Source organism: Elephas maximus, chromosome 21 (assembly GCF_024166365.1).
Source record: "Elephas maximus indicus isolate mEleMax1 chromosome 21, mEleMax1 primary haplotype, whole genome shotgun sequence".
In the NCBI taxonomy this organism is placed as follows: domain Eukaryota; kingdom Metazoa; phylum Chordata; class Mammalia; order Proboscidea; family Elephantidae; genus Elephas; species Elephas maximus.
In genome coordinates, this window is record NC_064839.1 from 9,468,585 (window position 1) to 9,493,324 (window position 24,740).

At 47.8% G+C, this 24,740-nt stretch overlaps 1 protein-coding gene across 2 annotated transcripts in view; it reads left to right on the forward strand.

Annotated features, from left to right (window-relative positions):
• MYLK3 (myosin light chain kinase 3) overlaps nt 1-23,721 on the forward strand; it is a 42,322-nt gene extending 18,601 nt beyond the window's left edge. The window contains exons 4-13 of one of the 2 annotated variants that reach the window (XM_049863586.1): nt 1,999-2,432; nt 5,049-5,154; nt 5,650-5,743; nt 6,266-6,375; nt 7,707-7,872; nt 13,385-13,455; nt 16,388-16,516; nt 17,692-17,844; nt 19,451-19,583; nt 21,336-23,721. In XM_049863586.1, coding sequence (XP_049719543.1) covers nt 1,999-2,432; nt 5,049-5,154; nt 5,650-5,743; nt 6,266-6,375; nt 7,707-7,872; nt 13,385-13,455; nt 16,388-16,516; nt 17,692-17,844; nt 19,451-19,583; nt 21,336-21,395 — 1,456 coding nt within the window. In that variant the 3' untranslated portion in view covers nt 21,396-23,721. The remainder of the gene's footprint in view (nt 1-1,998; nt 2,433-5,048; nt 5,155-5,649; nt 5,744-6,265; nt 6,376-7,706; nt 7,873-13,384; nt 13,456-16,387; nt 16,517-17,691; nt 17,845-19,450; nt 19,584-21,335) is intronic. The other variant, XM_049863585.1, reaches the window with a different exon arrangement.
• Nucleotides 23,722-24,740: the final 1,019 nt, after the last annotated feature.

Here is a 24,740-nt window from a genome sequence, read left to right on the forward strand (position 1 = left end):
ATTGATGAGTGATGGACTCAGGCTGCCAGGCGTTCACAGAGCTGGGACCCGAATTGAGGTCGAGTCTAGATTCTGTGTGTGTAACAACTGCACCACCCTGCTTCATCAGGCCAGCATTGAATTCAACTGTGGTGGTGTAGTGGTTAAAAGCTTGGCTGCTAGCCAAAAGGGCAGCAGTTCAGATCCACCAGCCAGTCCTCGAAAACCCTATGAGTCGGAATTGACTCAATGGCAATGGGTTTGGTTTGATTTTTGTATGGTGGGGAGAGGAAGGACAGACCACACAGACACGTGGAGATCAGTACAGGCTGGGTGACCCAGCAGGGCTTTCAGGGACCTGAACCTGGAGTTGTTGCCAGCTGACCCGACCCATAGGGTGCGGCCTTTGGACCTGAGCTCAGCAGACACTGTGTAGGAGAACCAGAATCCACAAGCTCCCAAGTCCTCCCTAGCCCTGTGTTCTTCACCCTGTGGGGCAGTATCCCATCCTGTCTCCAGGGCGGCCTGTTGAAGGGCATTGTTCTTCCCAGGCTTCTCTCTGAGGGGCTGGTAACCCTCCTGCACTAGCTCTGAGGTACCCTGACCTATAACGGAGGCCCCCTGAGGCCTGGCTCAGGAAGGGGACCTGGGTCTGTGTTTGCTGGGGTGATTGGCAGAGAAGCTCAGCTCATTTGTCTGCCTTTGTCCTAGAAGGAAATGGAAGCCTCCCAGGAGGCCCAACAAGCCAGAGGGATAGATTCTTGGCAGGCATCACTGGATCCCCGCCAGGGTTTAAATATGGAATCTGGGGAGGGGGTGTACTTTCTATGAACTTGTTAGGGGCTCCAAAATATTCTGAAGAAGGAGAAAAGGTCTATCTCAGTTTCAGCCCTGAGCTGAATTTCAGGCACACCAGACCTACCACAGGGCTTAGGAAGTGGAGGGTCACTGCCTGCTCCACCTCATATAGTGTGTGGGTGTATTTCAAGGAAAACAGGTTTGAACTCAAGTGCTGGCTGATTGGCAGGGCTGCCTGTGCTGAGCATCCTGAAGCCATGTCTGGACTTGGTGAACAGAGTGCTGTAATTGATTAGCAATGCCTGCCATGGATGTGGGAAGTGAGAGTGGTGGTGTGCGTGTTGCATTGTAGGTAGAAAGTCTGGGCCACTCAAAGTGGTATGGGAATGTATCCTACCCTGCCATCACCAACCCCTCCTTAGTCCCCAGTGGCACAGAGCTGGAGGAATTCTGCTGCCTTCTGCCCAATGCTTGGCTGTGGGCAGGCTGCCCAGGCTTTCAGACCCACCCAGGGGCAGGCACTGCCCACAGAGGTCCAGCAGCTCCAAGAGGATGGCTGAGCCTTCAGCTGCTGGGGGAGGGCCTTGCTTTGTGAACCAAGAGATGGTCATGAATGCCAGCAGTAGGCCTCTGAACCCAGGTCTGTTCTGACTCCAGAGTCCTTGATTTGAACCAAAAGGTCAGCAGTTTGAATCCACTAGCTGCTCCTTGGAAACCTTATAGGGCAGTTCTACTCTGTCCTATAGGGTCAGCTATGAGTTGAAATCAACTCTTCGGCAATGGGTTTGGTTTTTGGTCTTAGTTACCTAGTCCTGCTATAACAGAAATACCATAAGTGAGTGGCTTTCACAAACAAATTAATTTTCTCACAGCTTAGGAGGCTAGAAGTCTGAATTCAGGGTGCCGGCTCTAGGGGAAGGCTTTCTTTCTCTGTTGGCTTTGGGTGAAGGTCCTTGTCTCTTCTGAGTTTCTGCTCCTGGGTGATCTTAATATGGCTTGGCATCTCTCTTCCCTGTCTCTGCTTCCTAGCTTGCATTTAATCACTTTTATATCTCAAAAGAGATACACCCTACACCAATCCCGCCTCATTAACATAACAAAGACAACCCCTTCCCAAATGGGGTTATAACCACAGGCATAGAGGTTAGGATTTTCATCATATATTTTGGGGGGACACAATTCAATCCATAATACTGAGGGCCACATTTCTCTCTGCCCCAGGGTCTCTGTACTGGTGCAGGAGACTGATACTCCTGGGGAGCTGCTTGTGACACGAGGGGGTGCCCGCAGACCCACACCATCTGGAGGGCCTCCACCAGCTGCTTGTTCAGGAGAGCAAGCCCCATTCGGGCCCAGGTGCTGTCATCAGGCCCCTGGGACTGAGTCGGGAGAACAGACGCCCCAAGGAGCCAGGAGCAGCGATGGGGGAGTGAGGACAGAGAAGCCTGGGCCTGGGGCTGAGACCAGCATGGGACCAACCTTGGCCAGAAGGGACGAGGGAGGCGATGCTGCTGGGTCCCCGGACCCGAGGCCTGACAAAGGCCCAGGAGCAGGAAACCCTGAGCCTGGGAAGACCTGCCCTGACGGTGGCACAGGGAGAGCGGGAGCAGGAAGGAGGACACCCCCCGGGCCTGAGGCTGGCAGCGTCGTTCTGGGTAAGTGAAGCCGACACTTGCTGTGCACCCCAGGGTGAGCGGGTTTGGAGGTCCTACTCTGGGGCCCTTACTGCAGCCTCCTGGGACAATTGATGGGTGTCTCGGGGAGTCTGACACTTGGGAGCAGTCTGCCGGGACATCCTGGGTGGGAGACCGAGGCACAAAGATGCAGACGGCGGACTCTGATTGACTGTTGTCGGAGAAGAGGAGGTGAGCTGGGTGGCTCCACTGGGTGGGTTTCTCAAAGCCACCTGCTCGCCCAAGCTGGCCACCATTTCTATCATTTTGGGTTGAGATAGAAAAGGCTCCTGCTAAGAAGCAAAGACTTGAATTGACTGGTGTATAAAACCCACTCGCAGGTGTTCACACCCCATGGGCTAACTAAAGGAGGCCCTGGGTGGTGCACATGGTTAATGCAGTCAGCTGCTAACCTAAAGGTTGGAGGTTTGAGTCCACCCACAGGCACCTTGAAAGAAAGGCCTGGTGACCTACTCTTGAAAAATCAACTGTAGAGAACCCTGTGGAAAACAGTTCTACCCTAACACGCACAGGGAGGCCGCAGGTCAGAACTCACTAGGCGGTAGCTGGGTGGGGCTCACCGAACCTGAGACAGGGAAGGGGGGGTGGGGGCTGCTGACCTCTTCCTTCCTAGTGGTGGTGGGAGTCGTCCTCGTGTTCCTGTGACCCAAAGACCCTCAGTCCTCCAGCCCGTAGGGTTACGCCCTCCTTGGCCCGAGCCCCGTTCTGTGTGGCTGCAGGAAGGCCAGCCCTTTTCTGGTTCTCCATCCCAGACCTCCTGGAAGCCCCCAGGGAACAACTGCTTGTTGTGCAGGTCTGTCCTGCTGGTCTTCGTCACCTGTGGTCCTGGGCTCTGCAGGCCCCTATCATCCTGACCCCCCGGACTGCTTTCTGTCCCGCTGGATGACTTGGTCTACAGGTGGACACAGGCCTCCCTTACTTGCCAAAATAGCTAAGAGCAGGTTGTGACTTTTGGTGTCTTTTCTTGAGACTTGGGCGGCGATAAAGCCGACATTAGCTGAAGGCTCGCTGTGCACCTGTGTTTACCCTCACAAGCCTACGAAGTGGGGGCCCATCCTACAGAGAGGAGACTGGACACAGGCGAGAGCAAGAAACACGCTGACTGCCACAGAGTTGGCAACGGCGGAGCCAGGATCTGACCTGACGAGTAAACCTCTTGGCTATAAACGTCAAATCTGTTACACACACACGCATGCACGCACGCACGCACACACACACAGTGTTAACCCTTGTAGCCCCGGGCTGGAATCCTGCTTTGCAGTAAAAAGAATGAGTGAGCAACAGGGCCCAAAACAAATTCAAACTTCCGCTTTGGGAAGCAGAAAACTGCTTGCATTAAACCGAACTAACAGAAAATTCATATCATCGATGGCACTGGTTTTTTTTTTTTTTTAACAGAAAATAGCGTTATTTCCACTGCCCCGGACACATGATTTCTGGGGTACTGGTGTTGTCAGTGGTGCACTCCGGGTGCTCCCTGTGGTCAGGAAGTGAATGGAGTGCTCCTACAGACGAGCCCTGAGCCAATGTCTACTCATTTGTGTGACTTCCTGCCTCCGTGTCTTCCAGCCCTTAACACACCGACTGGATTAAGTCATCGTGTCTGGGCACATTCTAGAGACTCTGTTATTCCTTTCCTCTATTTCATGTAACGTTTCTGGGTATTCATACCACCCCTGAAGCACAAGATTAAAAAAAAAAAAAAAAAAAAACTCTAAGTCTTCCATTTCCCCTTCAGATCCGCTGTGCAGACCTCTCCCCTGTCCGTGCCCAGAAGCTGAGCCCTTGTGGGCTGTAGCTGCGAGCAATCTTGCCCTCTGGCTTCTGGCTGGGATCCGCTGTCAGGAGATCTGGGGGTGAGAGGAGGGAGAGAGTGGGGCATTTATTTCTCCAACTGGTTCCCTGTTACGCCCCCACCCCCATGCTGGTTTCCATAAATCCACCTGTGCCTTTAATGCAGTCCCATCATTCAGGTCTTCTCAGCTACCTCTGCAGAGGGTCAGCAAAAAGAGGAAGACCCTCAACAAGATGGACTGACCATGGTGGCTGCAGCAATGGGCTCAAGCATAACAAGGATTGTGAGGATGGTGCAGGACCAGGCAGTGTTTTGTTCTGTTGTCCATAGGGTCACTATGGGTCAGAACCGGTTCGATGGCACCTAACAACAACAATACCTACCTCTGCTTCCTGTGGGCCCACATTGGATTCCCCCCTAGACTTCAGTGAACAGACAGGATGCAACACCTTGACTTTGCCATGATTAACTGCAAAGAGCGCTCCCCATCCTAGGTGCCTGGAGACTTGGGTTTGAGCTCCATGTGTCATTGGCTCACTGTGTGACCTTCAGCTAGCCACCTCACCTCTCTTGAGGCTCAGTTTTCTCCTCTGCTAAATGGGTGACTCTAATGAGATGATTCTTGAGAAAGGGGCTTTCAGAATACCAGGGGCTGGTAAGAGGGGCAAAGTGCTTGTCACTCAGTGGAGCCAGTGCAGTTAAGTGGGCCTGGGGTGGGGTGCTGTGAGGTAGGTGCGGGCTGCGTATTGGAGGCTCACAGTACCTTGTTACCTCCTGAACAGATGACAGTCCGGCTCCGCCAGCCCCCTTTGAACACCGGGTGGTGAGTGTCAAGGAGGCCTCTATCTCAGCGGGTTATGCAGTGTGTCAGCATGAAGTCTTGGGAGGGTAGGTGTGCCTTCTGTCTCCATGAGGGTGGGAGAAGGGGGTTGGGGTAGAAATACCTGGAGAGCTGAGCTGGAGTGCTGCTGGGGGAGGTTCTAAGGAACTGGTTAATCGAGCCAAGGCCAGAGTGGGGTATCCCAACAGCGTGAGAATGAATGGGGTAGCCCACACAGAGTGAAATGGAGAGGATATTCCCCCAGGTGCAGGATAGCCCACGTGGAGTGGCGAGGTGAGCTGCAGGGTGGTGAGGTGAGCTGCAGGGTGGTGGGGTGTAGGTGTATCCACAGTAGATGTGGGAAGCATATACCAGAAGGGGCAGGGCAGCCCACATGGTGTGGAGGTGACAACAAGGATGTCCTCTAGGGTACGGGATAGCTCACATGGTATGGGCATGGGGAAGGGGGATAGGACCAGTAAGCCCCAGGGTGCAGGACAGTCCGCCATGTGTGGTGGTGACCTCTTGGGCTCTCAGCTGGCCGTGTTGACATGTTTCTGCAGGGGCCGGTTTGGCCAAGTTCACAGGTGCACAGAGAAGTCCACGGGCCTCCCACTGGCAGCCAAGATCATTAAAGTGAAGAGCACCAAGGACCGGGTGAGACATCTGCCCTAGGCCAGCCCTGTCCCTCTGGCCAACCTCGGGAATTCCTTCACTTCCTATAGGCTCCTTTTGGGCCCCACATTGCCGTGGTCCCCTCCACACTGAGCAGGAGATCTGGGCCATCTTTCCAGCCCCTTTCTACAACTCCTACTCTGTACTCAGCAAGGGACCTCACAGCCCTTTAGCCCTGACCTGCCCATCCACGCCCGGGCATCAGGCGTGGCTCTGCCATGATGCCTGTGTGATCCTGAGCAACAAGGCCCTTTTCTTCTTGGACTTCAGGATTTCTATCTGTGAAATGGGTGGGTTGGACTAAGATCCTTTCTTGTTTGTAAGAGCCTGGCTTGGGTGGCAAGTCAAGGAAACCTGGTGCAAGAGCCAGAAATGGAAGAAGGATGAGTGTGTGCGTGTGTGTGTGTGTGTGTGTGTGTGTGTTTCCGTCTCCTTGGAGGCTCAACTGGCTTCTCTTCCTGACCCATTTGCTTGGAAATTCTTTTTCTCTGCTGGCTCCACAAGGAGGATGTGAAGAATGAGATCAACATCATGAACCAGCTCAGCCATGTGAACCTGATCCAGCTCTATGATGCCTTCGAGAGCAAGAACAGCTTCACCCTGGTCATGGAGTAGTGAGTGTCTTGGGAGGTGGGGCGGCGATTCCTCCTCAGGGCAGGCTCAGGGCAAACTCAGGGTTAGGGTTAGGGCTGGCTCAGGGACAGGGTTAGGGTTAGGGCAGGCTCAGGGTGGACTCAGGGTTAGGGTTCAGGCGGGCTCAGGGCAGGCCCAGGGTTAGGGTTAGGGCAGGTTCAGGGCTGGCTCAGGGACAGGGTTAGGGTTAGAGCTGGCTGAGGGCTGGCTCAGGGCAGGCTCAGAGTTAGGGTTAGGGCTGGCTCAGGGTTAGGGTTAGGGCTAGCTCAGGGCTGGCTCATGGTTAGGGTTAGGGCAGGCTCAGAGTTGGCTCAGGGCTGGCTCAGACCAGGCTCAGGGTTAGGGTTATTGTAGGGTCAGGGCTGGCTCACAGCTGGCTCAGGGTGAGGATTAGGCAAGCTCACGACTGGCTCAGGGCCTTGATTCCAGGGAAGGCTCTCTCTCTCCTCTAACTCCTCTAGGGCATCTGCGGCCATGTCGTCCCCTCTTCTTGTTTTGGTTGCTTGACTTCCCTTATGTAGCATGAAAAGCCGAGCCATTTTGTCACAAACTGTTGGCCAGTAAGCCTGACTTGACCTGCAGTTTTCTCTCATTTTAGCCTACAGAATTAAAAAAAAAATTTGAATTAGTTGCCAGCAGTTGGAAATTAAAATATTTCACATTGAAACCTAGATTTCTGTCTTCTTGAACATGTAAAGGATATAGCATTGATGGGTCTGGGTTTTCAGCCAGCTGCAGTCTGCTTAAGCTCACAGTGGCTGCCCTTTTTACACTGGGCAGCCAGCCTCCCACTTGCCACAGTCTGCACCACTCCCCCCTACCACCTGACAGTGAGCCAAGAGCTCCGAGGCCATTATTTTTGTGCTTCTGTTGCTGTCGTCCTCTCAAAGTGCTGAGGAGAACAAGCACTTGTTGCGTCCATGTCTCTTCCAGAAGTGGCAAAACCAAAGACAAAACCAAGTGGCAAAATCAAAGAGAGCTGTGTTTCAAGAAAATGTTTTTCTTACATCTGTCTGATTCACCCATTTAGGTTTCTTGCCTTGTAGGTACTAGCTGGCACCCATAGGCGAATGAGTTTGCAACCCTAGTCTACATTATCCAAACTGAGCCTTCTTCTCTTTCTTTTTACCACTCACCCTCTGAGCTGGAAACGGCCCAGAGCAAAGGTCCTGATAAACCCAGATGGCAGTGGCAGTGGCCCCTGGACCCAAGGGCACACCTTGAGTTTACTGGGGCAGCCTCTTTTGGTCCCTGGTGAGTTCTCCCAGAGCCTTACTCAGTCCAATGGCTGTCTCTCCCTTCACCCTGGCAGTGTGGATGGGGGTGAACTCTTTGACCGGATCACGGATGAGAAGTATCACCTGACGGAACTGGATGTGGTTTTGTTCACCAGGCAGATCTGTGAAGGCGTGCATTACCTCCATCAGCACTACATCCTGCACCTGGACCTCAAGGTCAGGCTCCGCCCTGGACAGGTGGTAGGTGGGGCCCCAGGTCCCTGGGCCTCTGGCACTCTCATCTCTCAGAGTTCCACCAACAGGCACGCCTGGTTTCTCTGCTGTCTCCTAGGTCTGGAATCTTGGCAGGCAAGTCACGCTGCCTCCCTGACCCACATCTCTCCTGTCTGTAAGATGTGGTTAATTGTACCTCTTTAAATGTTATTTGAAGATTGTGATAAATGACTTTTCTTCTTTAAAAATATATTTTAAGATTAGCCTACAAAATTTAAAATAGGAACGTAACAATATATAAACAGTACCAAATCCATTGCCATCAAGTTGATTCCGACTCACAGCGATCCTGTAGGACCGAGTAGAACTGCCTCAGAGGCTTTTCAGGGAGGAGCTGGTGGATTCGAACTGCTGGCCTTTTGGTTAGCAGCCAAGCTCTTCACAACTGTGCCACCAGGGCTCCATAAACGATACAGAAGTGTATAAATACACAGTGCAAGTTCTTCCCATTTCAGTCTCTACCTTGAGAGGTCTTTGCTGTTAGCAGTTGGGAATGGTAGGTACACAAACACACACATAAAGGAGATCTTATTAGGCCCCTTGTCTTTAAACTTACCTTTTTAGTTAGCAATACACTGTAAGCATCTTTCCTCATTCTCTTTAAAGGTGTGTGATGTTCCACTGAGTGGATGCATTACACCTTTTCCGTGTTCTACTGATGGATATTTAGGTGTGCCCTATTTTTCAGTGGGAAACGTCCTAGCAGTTTCATGCATATAATACCGTGGGCACAGTGCGTGGCTGGTAGTAAGCATTTGTTACGTGGGAACTGTTTCTGCAACATTCCACTCTGCCGGGCCAGCAGAAGGGTGTTTTTCCACGGCCCCTTTCAAGTCAGGGGTGAATTTCAGTGGCTCACTATAGAAGACAGGAAGTAGGTTCACTGGATCTATAGGGGCAACTTTGTTCCTGCTGACCGTCTTTCCTAGCTGGGGTGCTCAGAAAAACGGTGGAGGTGGTGGGGAGTTGATCTCAGGCTTCCCCTGCTCACTGGAGCTAATGCCAAGGCCTTCTGCCTGGGCTTCTCTATGGGGTGGACAATTAGGGGAAGTCCAGGAATCTTCTCTGTGGCTCTGGGTCAAGGAATAGCTTTGAGGGCAGCTCCCATGACTCTTCAGCAGAGAGGCAATCACTGCTGAGGCCCATTTCTCAGCCAAGAATGAGGCTCACGTTGGTTTAGCTTCTTCCTGGATGTGGTATCTTGGGTAAGATCCCGGGCCTCACTAGTTGCAAAATGGGCAACAGTGGCATCACTAGGGTTGGTGTCACCCAGTGCGGTGACTCATGGTGTCACCCACCCCACGGACCTCCTCCCATACCAGACCATACAGAATGCTTATTGTGCTAATATTACTGGGAAACCATAATTCCCGTGTATCACTCCTTCTTTTCCCTTTAATTACTACTTCATTTTCAAAAAAGTTACTGCTATAGGTTTACAAATACTAATTGCCACAGTGTTTTAGCTAAAATACCAGAAAATTTGACAAAATCAGTGACTGTAAAAACACCGGAAGCAACAAAAACAACTGTGCATGTGTGTAGCATGCGCAGACGAGACCACAGGATTCAGAGCATCATAGTAGTTTGGTAATAATGGCAGCTCTGACCAGAGCACACGAGACAGTTCAAAAGTAAATTAGTATAGAGTGTTAGCCTTGTAGGTATATTGATACATGTAAGCTGGGTTTACAAAAAATGGTTTTGCTGCTATAACGAACTACAGGGATATTTTTATAAAAAGTAATAAATTTCTGTTGAAACACCGCATGGAAGTTTTATAAACAGTCATTTTGGTGTGGTCTGCACCCCCCACACCCGCCAGTGACAGACGGGGAACAATAGTAACACCCACCGCCTGTGGGTGTTGTGTGGATTAGAATATGGAGAAGGAGTCCTAGAGCTACACTGTCTGATACGCTAACCACCAGCAACAAGTGATTACTGAGCACCTGGACGGTGGCGATTGTGACTGAGGAACTACATTTAAAATTTTTTTTAATTTTAATTATTTTAGATAAATTAAAAAACTGACAGTTGATTCAGCTGTTGGAAAATGTTAAGTGTGTTTGGAAGAACTTGGATAATGTGAATGTACTTTTTCAGGTACACTGGATTTCAAAGACTTAATATGAGAACAAAGAATGGAAAATATCTCACCAATAATTTTTTATATTGATAATCTCTCAGAACGATACTATTTTGGATAATTGGGGTTAAATAAATTATGTTATTGAAATTAGGTTGTAGAGAAGTCACTCCTGAGGCTTACTCTTCAGCCAAAGATTATACAGGCCTATAAAACAAACAAGAACACACGCAGTTTGACCATGTATACGAGACTAACCGGGCACAGCAGCCCAGGAGCAAGGACGAGAAGGCAGGAGGGGACAGGAAAGCTGGACAAATGGAAATGGGAAACCCAAGGACTAGAAGGGAAGAGTGTTGACGTGTTGCACGGTTGGCAACCAATGTCACAAAACAATATGTGTATTAGTTGTTTAATAAGAAACTAATTTGCTCTGTAAACTTTCACCTAAAGCACGATAAAAAATAAATAAAAATTCAGTGTAGAAAATAATAAAAGAAAATGAAGACAGAACTTACCAAAACTTATGGGATGCAACTAAAGCAGTGTTTGAAGGAAATTTATAGCTATAAACAACTATATAATATAAAAGAAGAAAGATCTGACATCAATAACCTAACCTACCACACTAAGAAACTAGAAATGGAAGAGCAAACTTAAACTCAAAATAAGAAGATGGAAGGAAATAATAAAGATTACAGTGGAGGTATATGAAACAGAGGATAGAAAAATGATAGAGAAAACCAACAAAACTAAAAGTTGGCTCCCTGAAAAGATCAACAAAATTAACAAAACTTTATTTAGATTGGCCAAGAAAAAAGAGAGAAGACACAAGTTACTAAAATCGGGAATGAAAGAGGGGACACCACTACCAATCACACAGAAATTTAAAAAAAAGGATTATAAGGGAGTAGTATAAAAAAAAAAAAATTTTTTTTCTTAGTATGAAAAATTACGCATCAACAAATTATATAACTCTCACAGGCCATTTCTTTTGCCTTCTTTTTTCTGTGTATGGATCATGTCTTCATACCTCATAATTTTTTGTTGGATTTCGGACATTTTAGATAATATATTGTAGCAACTCTGGATATTTGTTACCCCCATCTGGGACTTGTTATTTGCTTGTTTATTTGTTTAATGACTGGCCCAATTATTTTAGTGAAGTCAGAGTTGACTTGAGGGCAACTGTTTTTTGTTTTATTGTTGTTATTCATTTCTCCCTCAGTGTTGAGCCTCTGATGTTGTTCCTCAGGGAGGCACAGCTTTTTGTAAGTCATCTTGGGATGACAGTGGTACTTCATTCTTCCACTCTTTCCCTAAACTCACCCAACTGTGGTCCACTAATTGCCAGACAATTTTCTATTGTTTCCAACAATGCTCTGGGACATAAATTCTTCTACAAACCAGTCCAGTCAAACTGTGACTCCTCCAAAGGAATAGTTTCAGAGGTCAGTGTTTGATAATTTGTTCTGAAGCCAGGAGGGCTCCCCCAGTTCTTTTATTTCTGGGTTTTCTTCTGCAAACCTGGAGTCCCTGGGTGGTGCAAACAGTTAAGCACTTGACTACTAACTGAAAGGTTGACAGTTTGAACCCTTCCAGAAGTGCCTTGGAGGAAAGGCCTAGTGATCTGATTCTGAAGGGTCACAGCCTTAAGCACCCCCACGGAACACAGTTCTACTCTGCACATGTGGGGTCGCCATGAGTTGAAAGCAACTTGACGGTAGCTGGTTTTGGTCTCCTACAAACTAGGCAGCCTACAGTCTAGGCCGCATCTTCTTTAATTCAATGAATTTCCTCCTAATTGCCTTTCACCGCAGCCTCCACTACTGAGAACACCCTTGAGTTTAACCTTCTCCAAGGTCTGTTGCAGATGAAGTCAGTTCCTTTGGTGAGGTTAGGAGCTGTCTGTTTTGTGGCCTGCTTCTCTCCAGGCCAAGTCTCAGAGCCCAGAGTTCTTGAGCTGGGCATGGGGACAATGCCGAGCTTTCTTTATCAGTAATGTCCTGATCTAGGAGATGAGCCCTTGCGGGGTGGGGGCAACAGCCTGGGGTCCTCTTGGCTTGTCCTTCCTGGCATGAACAACCTTTACGTGAACTGGGGGAAGGGCTATTAGGGTACGCGGATTCTCGGTGTAAGGAGCCCTGGTGGCACAGTCGTTAAGTGCTGGGCTGCTGCTAGCCTAAAGGTTGGCGGTTCGAACCCACCAGCCAAGGGAGAAAGATGTGGCAGTCTGCTTCTGTAAAGATTTGCAGGCTTGGAAACCCTATGGGGCAGTTCTACTCTGTCCTATAGTGTCATTAGGAGTCAGACCAGGCTCAACGGCAACAAGTTTGGGGGTTTTTTTTTGCATTTTTTATTCTCAGTGTGCACACTAAGTAAAGCCTCTATTCCACAAGTGGAAGCTGGGCAGAAGGAGAGAGCCTCCATCTTTCCACCACACTCACAGACTTGGGCTCAGCAGTAGGCAGCTGGGGCAAGGTGAAGAACACTGCAATTCTGCTGCTCTTGGGAAGGAAGCCCCCTGGCTGGGAGCTGAGGGGACAGACAGGAAGCCGTGTGCTCTTGGCTGCAGAAGTCTGAAAGGATGTCGGCTGGGAAGGAGAAGGGAAAGAACTGCCTTGGTTCAAATACCACACACCTCTCTCACTGAATATCGTAGGCTTTTTTTGAGTAGATGGTTCCTCATTTGCTCTTTGCTCTCAGGACCATTTCCAGCAGTTTTGAAAGCTTTGAGTTTTTTTTAGATTTTTCACCAGTTTCACTGGGGAAGCAGGTCAGTGGTGCTCCTCATGCTGCCACGTGGGAGCCCATCTCCCCTGCACTGTGAATGTGTTTAAACTTGATTTTGCTGCCAGTGTTTAAAAGCATGGACTTTTCATATAAAAACCTGGATTTCTGACTTCTCTTGAGGAACAGGAGCCCTGGTGGTGCAGTAGGTAAAAGCTTGGCTGCTAACCAAAAGGTCAGCAGTTGGAGTCCACCAGCCACTCCTTGGAAACCCTATGGTGCAGTTCTACTCTGTCCCGTAGGGTTACTATGAGTTGGAATCGACTCGACAGCAACGGGTTTGGGTTGGTCTTGAGGAATGAGAAACTCTGGCAATTGGGCCTGCACTCTGGGGTGGTAACCTATAGCTGGAGTTGAGCGGTGGCTCCCCCTTGACAAAGGACAGGAGTCCTCTAGTTCTTCACAGTCAACACCATTTCTTATTGCCTCACGCCAACCCACTTTATTCATTGTCATTGCCTGCCTAACCCCTGTAGGGCTCCCCTGACCCACTGCTTTTCCTTGGAGCCTGGGAAACTGAAGCCTATAAGCAAAAAACTGCAGGGGTGCAGACTTCCATAGTTGTTTATTGAGCTAAGCTGTCTTCCCTTTCTTTCCCAGCCCGAGAACATACTGTGTGTCAGTCAGACAGGACACCAAATTAAGATCATTGACTTCGGGCTGGCCAGAAGGTAAGGGGGTTTACTTTGACACTTTGACAAACTCCTTGGGGGGCTATTTGTGGCTCGCTTGGACGTGGTCACCCCTGGATCAGCTGGTTGTGGAGTTAGTGGAGCCATCCAGGGAAGCTCTCCCTCTCAGAGATTTGTAACCTTCAACTGTGCAGATAGGCAGGGGTGGCTCTGTGGTGCGGGCAATTTAGCTCTACTTCAGACCACCCATCTAAGCAGAAAGGGGAGTGATGGTTAAATGAGGTCCACCAAATGGGGGTACTGGACAGCTTGATTCTATTCATTCCCCAGACCTTCCTTCAAGAGGGTCTCCTGGGACCAGGCACATCCTGTGTGATGCATCTGATACCATCTGTGCCCCCCAGGGAATGGCTGAGTTAAGTAGGAAAGCATCTAAGTGGTAGTGTGGAGTGGTAACCTGGATGAGTGGTCCTGGAGCCACTCAGAATTGGGTTGGATCTTGGTAAAATGGTGATACAATGACAGCACGTGCAGGCACAGGGCAGTTATGAGGGCCCATCTCGTGAGAGTAGGCAGGCTCTCAAGTTTCAGTGCATGAAGTAAACGTTGTATGTAATAAAAATTATACTTAAAGGTCCTTAAAAATACTTAAAGTCCAGTGAAGTATACACAGTTTTACCATACAATCCTGTCCAGTCATATGTACTTACACATGTATGACGAATACAGCAACAGGGGTTTATTGTCACAATACTGCCACTTAACAAGCCATCCCAAAACTCAGGAGCTGAAAACAGCAATCATTTATTCCCATTCACACATTTGAGGGCCAGCTGGGGGAGTGGTATGCCCGACCTGACTTGTACTGGCTTGTGATAAGGAATTTTGTAAGCCAGTTGTTAAACACAACATTATTACAAATTAAATTATATGAACTTATAATTAGAGAGGAGCCCTGGTGGTGCAGTGGTTAAGGACTATGCTGCCAACCACAAGTTCAGCAGTTCAAATCTACCAGCTGCTCCTTGGAAACCCTATGAGGCAGTTCTGCTCTGTCTCATGGAGTCACTATTAGTTGGAATCGACTCGATGGCCACGGGTCTCTCTCATAATTACAGAAATTAAAAACAAAGATACTCAATATTCAAAACACATCACTTCCTGGTCATCTTACTACATCTTATTGTCTGTGCTCATGAGGTTATTTTGTGCCTGTTGTTTCTGCATGGTGGAAACGCTATAGAATGGCGAGCGGCTGCCCTTCTCCTCCCAACTGTGCATTTAGTGACGGCATCCTGGTAGCCGGAAGCTAGCCTTGCTGAGATCAGAATTTACACCACAGAAACTGGCGGATGCTATGAATCAGGGCTTTTTTTCCCTCAGAAAGCTGGTTGTCAAACATTTTCCAGCACACTGCTTGCTGAGGTCACTGATCTAGTCTGAACTCACCTGGGCTCGGATCCAAGATGCAAGTCGATGAGCAGTTCTGCTCCGTGCGTCCCTCGTACCCCTCTCCTGGTTACAGAGGAGGAGCAAGCTTTAAGGCCTAGCCTGGAACTGGCACATTGTCACTTCCACCCACATTTCACTGGCCAAAGCAAGTCACACGGCCAAGCCTGCCATCGACGGGTAGGCAACCTATCCTATCTCTAGTGAAGGATGTCGAGACTTCATCTTAAGTGCTTTGGACATGTTATCAGGAGGGGTCAGTCCCTGGAGGAGGGCATCATGCTTGGTAACGTAGAGGGTCAGCAAAAAATAGGAAGACCCTCAGCTTGATGGATTGACACAGTGGCTGCAACAGTGAGCTCAAGTGTAACAACTATGGTGAGGATGGCGCAGGACCAGGCTGTGTTTTGTTCTATTGTGCACAGGGTCGCTATGAGTCAGGACCGACTAAACGGCACCTAACAACAATGGTGAAAGGAACTACGAAATCACGTGATAAAGGGTGTGGTTATATAGCAGATGAGGCACTGGGAACAGTAACACAATTTATCATCATGGCGACCTGGGACAGTGGCTTCCAGGGTTGAGAGATGGAGGGGAACGCTGTTCCTCTCAGCTTGGCTGCTCAGTCTGTCTCAGGTCAGTTGGCCAGTGCAGGAGAGGACCAGGCTGCCAGAGGAGGGCTTGTGCTCTGTCCCAGCTCCCCAGCTTCCCACGGCAACACGAGTCACCAAGGTGATCCTTGCTGCCCTTTCGCCAGCAGGTGTAGGCTGTGTTGTTCTGCTGTGCCAGCCTTCAGCACGTTGGAAGAGGAGATGGCTCTTTGAAAACTCACCTCCCTGATTGAAAGGAAGCAGGGCACAGCGACAGAATCCTCATTTTATTCCACTCTGAATCTCAATTGCCCCATCTATAAAATGGAGGCAGTAATCTCACCCACTTCACAGAGCTGTTGTGAGAATGAAATAAGGTGATATGTATGTAAAACTTTGAGCACAGTGCCTGGAAAAGAGGAAAACCTAAGTTTTAGCTCTTAATATCTGGTCACTTTTTTCTCTTTCAAGGGTGCTTCTAAAAAATGCCTTTTGCTGCTCCCCTTCCTGCTCAGCCCTCAGCTGTCTTCTCAGCCCTGCTCAGACTTCATGTTCAGAAAGCTCCTTCTCTTTCTTACTGTCACCCCCCAGGATGTTGGGCACCTCACCAAAGCAGACCTCCACACCAGGCTTCTCCTCCAGTGACTTGTGCTCACTCATGGGGGTGTGTGCCAAATAAGACAGATCGAGCTTCTCCCCTTTTCAGGTGGCAGACACCTCGAGAAGGACTGTGGCTTTCTGATTCTCCCCCAGTGACTTGGGAAAAGCCTGCAGCTTGGGGTTGGGGCGTGATGATTCCCCCAGGAAACCACATGTGTGATGGGGGTGTGAGGAAGTCCAGGGAGTGTCCCCCTCCCACCAGGAATTCATCCCAGCATGGCGTCTCCTCCCAGGACACACTCCCATGCCCTCTGCACCCCTGTTCCCAGGTACAAGCCTCGGGAGAAGCTGAAGGTAAACTTCGGCACCCCTGAGTTCCTGGCCCCGGAAGTTGTCAACTACGAGTTCGTCTCCTTCCCCACGGACATGTGGAGCGTGGGGGTCATCATCTACATGCTGTGAGTGTCCTGGGCACCTGGCTCCCCAGCAGAGGGGAGGGCCATCTGTCTTAGTTTGGGCACTCTCGGAGGCAGCAAGAATTTGAGTGCCAGTAGTTTATGGGGTGGGGGGGTGGGGGTGACTCCAGGAAGCACCCGCAGGAAGTGGGGAAGTGAGACAAAAAAGGGAAAGCAGGCAATACAGGGTGTGTTACTGAGCCACTCCACTGTGGGTGGCTGGGGCTCAGTCCTGCTGAGGAACACTGGTGTCCAGGTGGGACGAATACCCTTTCAGGGTTATTCCATCCGAGGGAGAGGGAGTAAGGTACTTATACACCAACTCCTGGCAGTTACTGCTCGTGGGCTGATCCTGGTGGGCGTTCGTTCCCTGGCACTTCTGGGTGCATCAAGCAGCCTTCGGCTTGAGAGAAAGCCCCCCAGGAAAGAAATGCAGGTGCTGGTGGTTACCAGGGGGCTGGAGGGCACTGCAAGAGTAAGCAGAGGGGACAAGCAGGGCGGGACACTGTCTGCTAGTTCATTTAACCTTGTCGCTCCTGGCCCTGCTCTCCCTGTGGGCTGATGGGACGGTGTATGGACTAAACACCCTCCTCTCTCTGCCACTGTGGACTTTCCGTGGCCGTTTCCTCAGAGGCCAACAAAGCCATGTTTTGCTTCCATGTGATATTAGCATATGGCACAACTGCTACTCTTTGTGTGTGTGTGGGGGGGGGCCCACGTGCCGCATCAGGCTGGGGGAGATGGGGCCAAGGCCAGTCAGTGAGGTTGTCCTGCCTCTCTGCCTAAAAAAAGTCAGTTTTCCTTTGGCCCCCGAGGCCTGCGTAGTATCTAACCCAGTCTGGCTGTCTCAGAGACCCAGTAAGCTATTTTTAAATTAAATCGATAACATGTAATAACTGGGTGGGGTCTCAACTGGCTCTCGATTTCAAGCATGCCAGGAAAAAAGGTGAGCCTGGTAGGAGACTTATCCTGAATACCTTTCCTGCCTCCAGATTTCTTTCCTTTCCTCTTCTCTTTTCCACCAGACTCCCTCCTGTGGAGAAGTCATGGGGGTGCTTTCTTTGAGCCCTCTTGGTTCTGGCTAGTTCTGCTTGAGCACTGAGGGTTTCTCCTCTATTACGTTGATCACGGTGGCAAAATGACTTCCACGTACTGACGGTGCTTTCTCTCCTCCACAGACTCAGTGGTTTGTCCCCATTTCTAGGGGAAACAGATGCCGAGACCATGAATTTCATCGTGAACTGTAGTTGGGATTTCGACGCAGACTCCTTTGAAGGGCTGTCAGAGGAGGCCAAGGACTTTGTTTCCCGGCTGCTGGTCAAGGAGAGGAGGTACCTTTGTTGCTTGTCACTGGAATGTGACTGCTGGTTTGGGTGCTGAGGACATTCAGGCAGGTGAGGGACTACTGGGTGCCGGGCAGGGCTGTTGAAGCTGAAGGCCCTTTTTCCCTGTGGACTGGCTCTGTTTGGGATCCCTAGTCTGCTACTTCTCTGGAGCAATAAAGGTAACAGGGAAAGGAGCAAAGGAAACCAACTCAAAAGCAAGGAGGAGCCTAATATTTAGAGTTTTAGATGGCAGCATATTTACAAAATGGTCCTGTTTCTAAGTTAGTACTTTTGATAGACTAAGGTTGAAAAAAAGCTGAGCTGTGTAGATGCTCCAACCAGCCTACTGCCATCGAGTCAAATCCGACTCACGGTGACCCTGTAGGGTTTCCAAGACAGCCGATCTCTGCAGAAGCAGAGTGCCACAACTTTCCCTGTGGAGCCACTGGTGGGGTCGAACTGCCAACCTTTTGGTTAGCAGTTGCTCGCTTTAACCGTTGTGCCACCAGGGCTCCTTTGTGTAGAGGCTATTCTCCAAAATAAAGACCAGAAAGATTTATTGGTGATGCAGGCCTACTTTGTCTTCAGCAGCTGTATCAGGGCCGGGGTTGAGCTGCATTGAGGTTTCTTATACTCAGACATAAAACTGTGACTGAAAATAACCGGAGGCATAAGTGACCTGGGTTGTACAAATGATTTGCACTCAGCTACTAACCTGAAGGTTGGTGGTTCAAAACCACCCAACGGTGCTGTGAAAGGAAGGCCTAACAATCTACTTCTGTAAGATAAAAACAAAACAAAAATAGCCCGTTGCCTTCCAGTCGGTTCTGTCTCATGACAACCCCATGTGTTACAGAGTAGAACTGCTTCAGAGGGATTTCTTGGCAGTAATCTTTACGGAAGCAGATCTCCAGGCCTTTCTTCTGTGGTAGGTACCACTGGGTGCATTTGAACCATCAACCTTTAGGTTACTGGCTGAGTGCAGACTGTTTGTGCCACTCAGGGGCCTTTACGTAAGATTGTAGCCATTGAAAACCCTGTGGAGTGCAGGTCTACTCTGACATGAGTTGGAATTGACTCGACGGCAACAGGTTTGTGTTTTTTTTTTTTTTTTTTGGTTATAAATGACCTAGGAGTGAAGCCCATGAGTCTGGACTCTAAGACAGGCCACATTTCCCTGACTTTCACGATTTTGCTTCTTTCTGATTGTGAAAAGTTCAGAGAGAAAAACTATTTCTAAGTGAGATGAACAAGCTGGCATTGTTCTCCGGAAGGAGAAGTGAGTTCCAGTCCTTTCGCGTGTCGAGTTCCTTTACTTCTTCACAGCAACCTTAGTCTCCCTGGCCTTCCTCCCGCTCTGCCTCAGCTTCCAGTCCTCTGTGGGAGGTGGCGCTTCATCACAGCTATCCACCTCCTCTGCAGAGGGCAGGGAGCGTTCTTTAAGGAGGGGGATTTCAGACACAAGGCATTCCCTTTTTGGTACGTGGCGTGAATCTGCCTAAATGATCAATCTGTTCCACTGACTCAGGCTTCCTACCCGGTTGCACAGACTTTGCACGACCAGAAAAGACAGCCCCCCACTAAGAGTTTCAACTGCTGTTTGATTTCCCAGCTGCAGAATGAGTGCCACACAGTGTCTGAAACACGAGTGGCTGAATAACTTGCCTGCCAAAGCTGCAGAATCCAAAGTTCGTCTCAAATCCCAACTATTGCTGCAGAAATACATGACTCAGAGAAAATGGAAGGTACTCTTTTTCCTTTTAGTAAAGACAGCAGTTGTTTTCTTGATATATCCTTTGAAAGAATTGTAGCTAAGTTTACTTACATTTTGATTTTAAGGGGAAAGATTATTTAGGAAAAACAGAAAAAGAAAAAATTCTGTCTTCATTACCTAGTGCTGCCACAGCACAAATACCATGAGTTAGCAGCTGTAAAGAACAAGAATTTATTGCCTTATAGTTTGGGTGGCTAAAAGTCCAAATTATGCCATCGACTCTGGGGGGAGGGTCATTCCTTGTCGGTCACCCTGGGCATTCTTGGCCCTTCTTTGGCTCTCAGAAGATCTTCACATGGCGTCTGTTTTCCCCCTGTGTCTGTGCGTCCCTATGTCTATTCTGCTCTTTAATAGGACACAGCTCAGAAGAGATTAAGTTTAGGATCCACCCTAATCTGGTTAGGTGGTTAAAAGCTCGGCAGCTAAGTAAAAGGTCAGCAGTTCGAATCCACCAGCCACTCCTTGGAAACCCTATGGGACAGTTCTACTCTGTCCTATAGGGTTGCTATGAGTCAGAATCAACTCAATGGCAACAGGTTTGATTTGGTTTTTGGAGGCAATGAGGCCTCCCCCCCTCCCCCCCCGCCCCGGTTATCTTCATTGACATAACAAAATAAAACATCTATTTCCAAACAGGGTCACAGTCACAGTCACAGTCACAGATACAGGGGTTAGGATAAAACCAAAAAAACCCAGTGCCGTTGAGTCGATTCCGACTCATAGTGACCCTATAGGACAGAGTAGAACTGCCCCATAGAGTTTCCAAGGAGAGCCTGGCGGATTCCAACTGCCGACCCTTTGGTTAGCAGCTGTAGCACTTAACCATTACACCACCAGGGTCTCCCAGGGTTAGGATATCAACGTATATTTTTTGCGGGCGGAGGAGGGAACACAATTCTATCTATAATAAACTCCCTCATGTCAAAAGCTGTTGATCAAAAAATGCCGCAAACCAAAGCCTAACTGTCGTAAAAGTGGCATTGAGTTGGAACTGACATGGACACTTGAAGTGACAAGGGATTCTGAGAATATGTTCTCAGTGGCAATAGCTCTTGGAACTACTTATAGTTTGAGGCCTGCTCCCTCCACGTTTCAGAAATGGAGGTAGGAAAGCTCTCCTAAGCTTTAAAAGCTTTTCCGTGTTGCTAACAATAGAACTATTTGGCACTGTGGACACAAACCGAGCTTAAAAGCAATTGCCCCTCTGGGGAAGTGGCTTTCTGACATTTTGATATTGACTCAAATCCTGAGTAGTAAACAAAGACACAGCACTTTACCTAGGAAGCCAGCACACAAGCATACATGTATATGTACACACATGCATGAAATGAAATTTCATAATGTTTTCCCCAATGGAGTATGATGCACTTTGAGATTTTCTATTCTGTGCCACTTGGTTTCACTATAAAGAAAATGCTGGTTACAACCCACCAGTTTAATTTCATGATCCACTGGTGGGTTGTGAGGCCACAGTTTGAAAAACACTGTTTTCCGTGCCCCATTTTTCATGTAAAAAGGGCAGGATGACACATCTTCTCGCTTCCTGTTTATTCCACCCGTGCCCCTGTGACTTTTCAGCTGTAATTACTCTAGAAACTTGTTTTTCCCTAAAGGAAAAACAAACTCAAGTGGCTAGACATATTTAAGCTCTTTCATTGTTTCTTCTTAAAGCAATTGGTCTAAATATACCTTTTCCTTTTCTTTTCTCTCTCCTTTTCTCAAGAAACATTTCTACGTGGTGACGGCTGCCAACAGGTTAAGGAAATTTCCAACTTGTCCTTAATCCTCAGCTCTGCTGCTCCAATGGGCCTAGAAATTATTGAGAACAGTGGTGAAGTGATGACCTACGATTTTTAATAATCTGACCTTTTACTATTATTAATCCCACTAATTTAAAAAAAAAAAAAAGGCTGTGGCTGTGGATTTTGTTGTGGATGAAAAGTGGCTTACAAGAAAGCAACCCAGGAACTTTGACACAGCGGTTAAGAGCTCGGCTGCTTAGCAAAAGGTTGGCAGTTTGAATCCACTAGCCATTCCTTAGAAACCCTATGGGGCAGTTCTACTCTGTGCTATAGGGTCGCTGTGAGTCAGAATCAACTTGGTGGCAACAAGTTTATAAGATCACGAAGTTTGAAATGCTGTGTTAATTTTTTAAGCATACCTCCTTCTGGTATAGGCAGGCTCTAGGTAGGTAGACAAGTCCCTGTTTACGTGTGTCAGACTTAAACTCTAAACTTCTTCTGATTAAAATTCTCAGTAGATGACTCTGCAGGGGCACCCAGGACAAAGAATCCCTAGAATTCCGATTTGCTCAGGTGTGAGCTGATCTTTCATGGCGCTACCTACACGAGTCTAGTGTAAAGCAACATGGAGTTAGGACAGTGTTTGTCAAACTTGTTTTAACTCATGCTCCCTTATGAGAATCAACATAAAAAAAAAAAAAAAATCCTTAAATGTTTTTTGAAATTTCAAAGTACATCAAGTGCCGTGGCTAAAAACCCCAGAGCAGTGATGATGAATGTGCTCTTTGGATCCACAGCCTCTCCGGCCTCTCTCCAGCTCTCCCATTCCTCTGTGATCCCCTTCCTCAGCTGGGAATGGCTGGTCTAGGAAGTCTGAAACACGGGGAGGCAGATAAGAATGTAAAGATGCACAGCTTTCTAAGAGAAACGGGGACGGGAGAGGAAATAAAGGCAAATGAGAAAACATTAATTAGGTACATAAATATTAATAAATTTAAATCTTATTAGAAAATAAGGAAACGTAAATGAGAAAATAAAGGAAAACTTCTCTTCTGCTTTATTAAGAACACACATCTTTCAATATTGTCATTTAACAGACTCGTAGAATGATCAATACGGAGAACTGATGACTCAAAAGTGGACAATTCTTGTAATTTCCTTGCTTCTAACCTGATCTTTGAGCTATCTGCATTCCTTTCGAGGGTCGGCAGTTTTAGTTAGAGCAGTTACTTTTTAATTAGATACGCAACAGTTTCTCGGCCTTTCAGGAGCTTTCTCCCTTGGGATAAAGACTTTTTTTTTGGCAGAGGACGTGGGTGGGAGGGAGGCGGAAGGTGAGAGGCTATCTTGCTGCCACGGGTCTCCAGCTGTAACTTTCCTCTGGAAAGCTGACCTTTGTCAGGAAGCCAAGATTTTCAGTATCAGCAAGTCCAGGCCAGCTCCAAGTTGGTCCGTTAATGAATGAACAAAAGAGGTGGCTGTTGGAAACCTCCCTTTAATGAGAGCAACAGCGATTTGGCAAAATGTTTTATTTTTGAAGTGTTAGTTATCTCTCTGAAAAGGTTTTTTTGGGGCAGACCCCAGAAGGAGCTAAACGGATTGCCTTTTAGTAGACCCTGGCAACCCCTTGCGTGTCAAAGTAGAACTGCGTTCCGTAGAGTTTTCAATGGCTGATTTTTTTCCCAGAAGCATACCAGCAGGCCTTTCTTCCAAGGCACCTCTGGGTGGACTTGAACGTTCAACCTTTGGGTTAGCAGCCAAGTATGTTAACCATTTGCACCACCCAGGGACTCCCTCCAGAAGGAGCTAGAGAGGATATTTTGTAGTTCTATCTAGTAAAAAAAAACAAAAAAAACTTTATCTAGTATGGTGGTTCTTATCCTCTTTGGGACTTAAGATTCTTGGGGAATGCTATGGATCTTCTCCCTAGAAATATGTAGTTGATTACCCCTATATAAAACAGCACTGTCCTGTGGTGCAGTGGTTAAGAGCTGTGGCTGTTAACCAAAAGGTTGGCAGTTCAAATCTGCCAGCCGCTCCTTGGAAACCCTAATGGACAGTTCTACTCTGTCCTATAGGGTCACTATGAGTTGGAATCGACTCGACGGCAACATATTTTTTATCTTTTGAATGTACATGATTTTTCTAGTAGCCCCTCTAAAGGAAACCAGTGAAAATAATTTATTTAACCCTATGTATCAAATATATTATTGACTCAATATGTAATCAATATAAAATTGAGATATTTTATATTCTCTTTTTCATACCCAGTCTCCAAAATCTGGCGCGTATTTTACACTTAAAATACCTGTGAATTCAGATGCTAAGCTTTCATTGGACATCTGTATTTAGATTTTGTAAAAATTACTGTTGAAAAATATACTCGCAGGCTCAAGTTGTTTCAAATATACTTAAAGGTTTTCCAATAATTGAATTAAGTATCCATTTTTAATTTTAATCAAGATTAATTAAAATTAGAAATCCAGTTCAGCAGTCACACTAGCCGTATTTTAAGTGTTTAATAGCCAACATGGCTAGTAGCTTCTGTATTGGCTAGGGCAGATCTAGGGAGAATTCTATGTCTAGCAAATTCTAATTATTTTCCCCCCTGTGTACTGTTATTCTTTATCTAGAGAAATAATTTCTTTCTAAAGTGCCTTTGAGGATATTCAGGTCAGGCCCACACAAGAGGTAATGTGGATTTTAGCCTCCTTGATCTGAAATTCAAGGAAGAACTTTTAAGAAGCTTGATTTTTCTGGATGTTTTAGTGTTCTCACTTTAGGAGAATGGACAATTTCTGGTGTGTACTTAGCTCAAAATTCTTTATGTTGACACTGTGCTGGTATCTATTTCTAATGGAACTTTACCGGTGAATGAACAGCCTTTGGAGACTGCTGGACAGAGAAACTCTGCAAGGTAGTCAAAAACTAAACCGGTGGCCAACGAGTTGATTCCAACTCATAGCGACCATATAGGACAGAGTAGAACTGCCCCATAGGGTTTCCAAGGAGTGGCTGGTGGATTTGAACTGCTGACCTTTTGCTTAGCTGCCAAGCTCTTAACCAACATGCAACCAGGGCTTCAAAAGATAGTCAGGGCCCACTTTTCCCACCTATCAGGTTGGCAAAGATAAAGAATATGATGATACCTAAAGTTGGGGAGGGTATGGGGGAAAGTGGCATTCTTCCCTTCTGATAGGTATGTATCCCATTAAGTCATGCCCACACTTCCATCCAGCAATTCCATTTCTGGAAATTTATCTGTCAGCCATGCTTGAACAAGTAGACAGAGATTTCTGCAAAATGATGTTTACTGTAGCTCTTGTTCGTAACGGCTCAATGGAAACCACATACACGTGTATATCGGTATGGGTCTGGTCAAATAA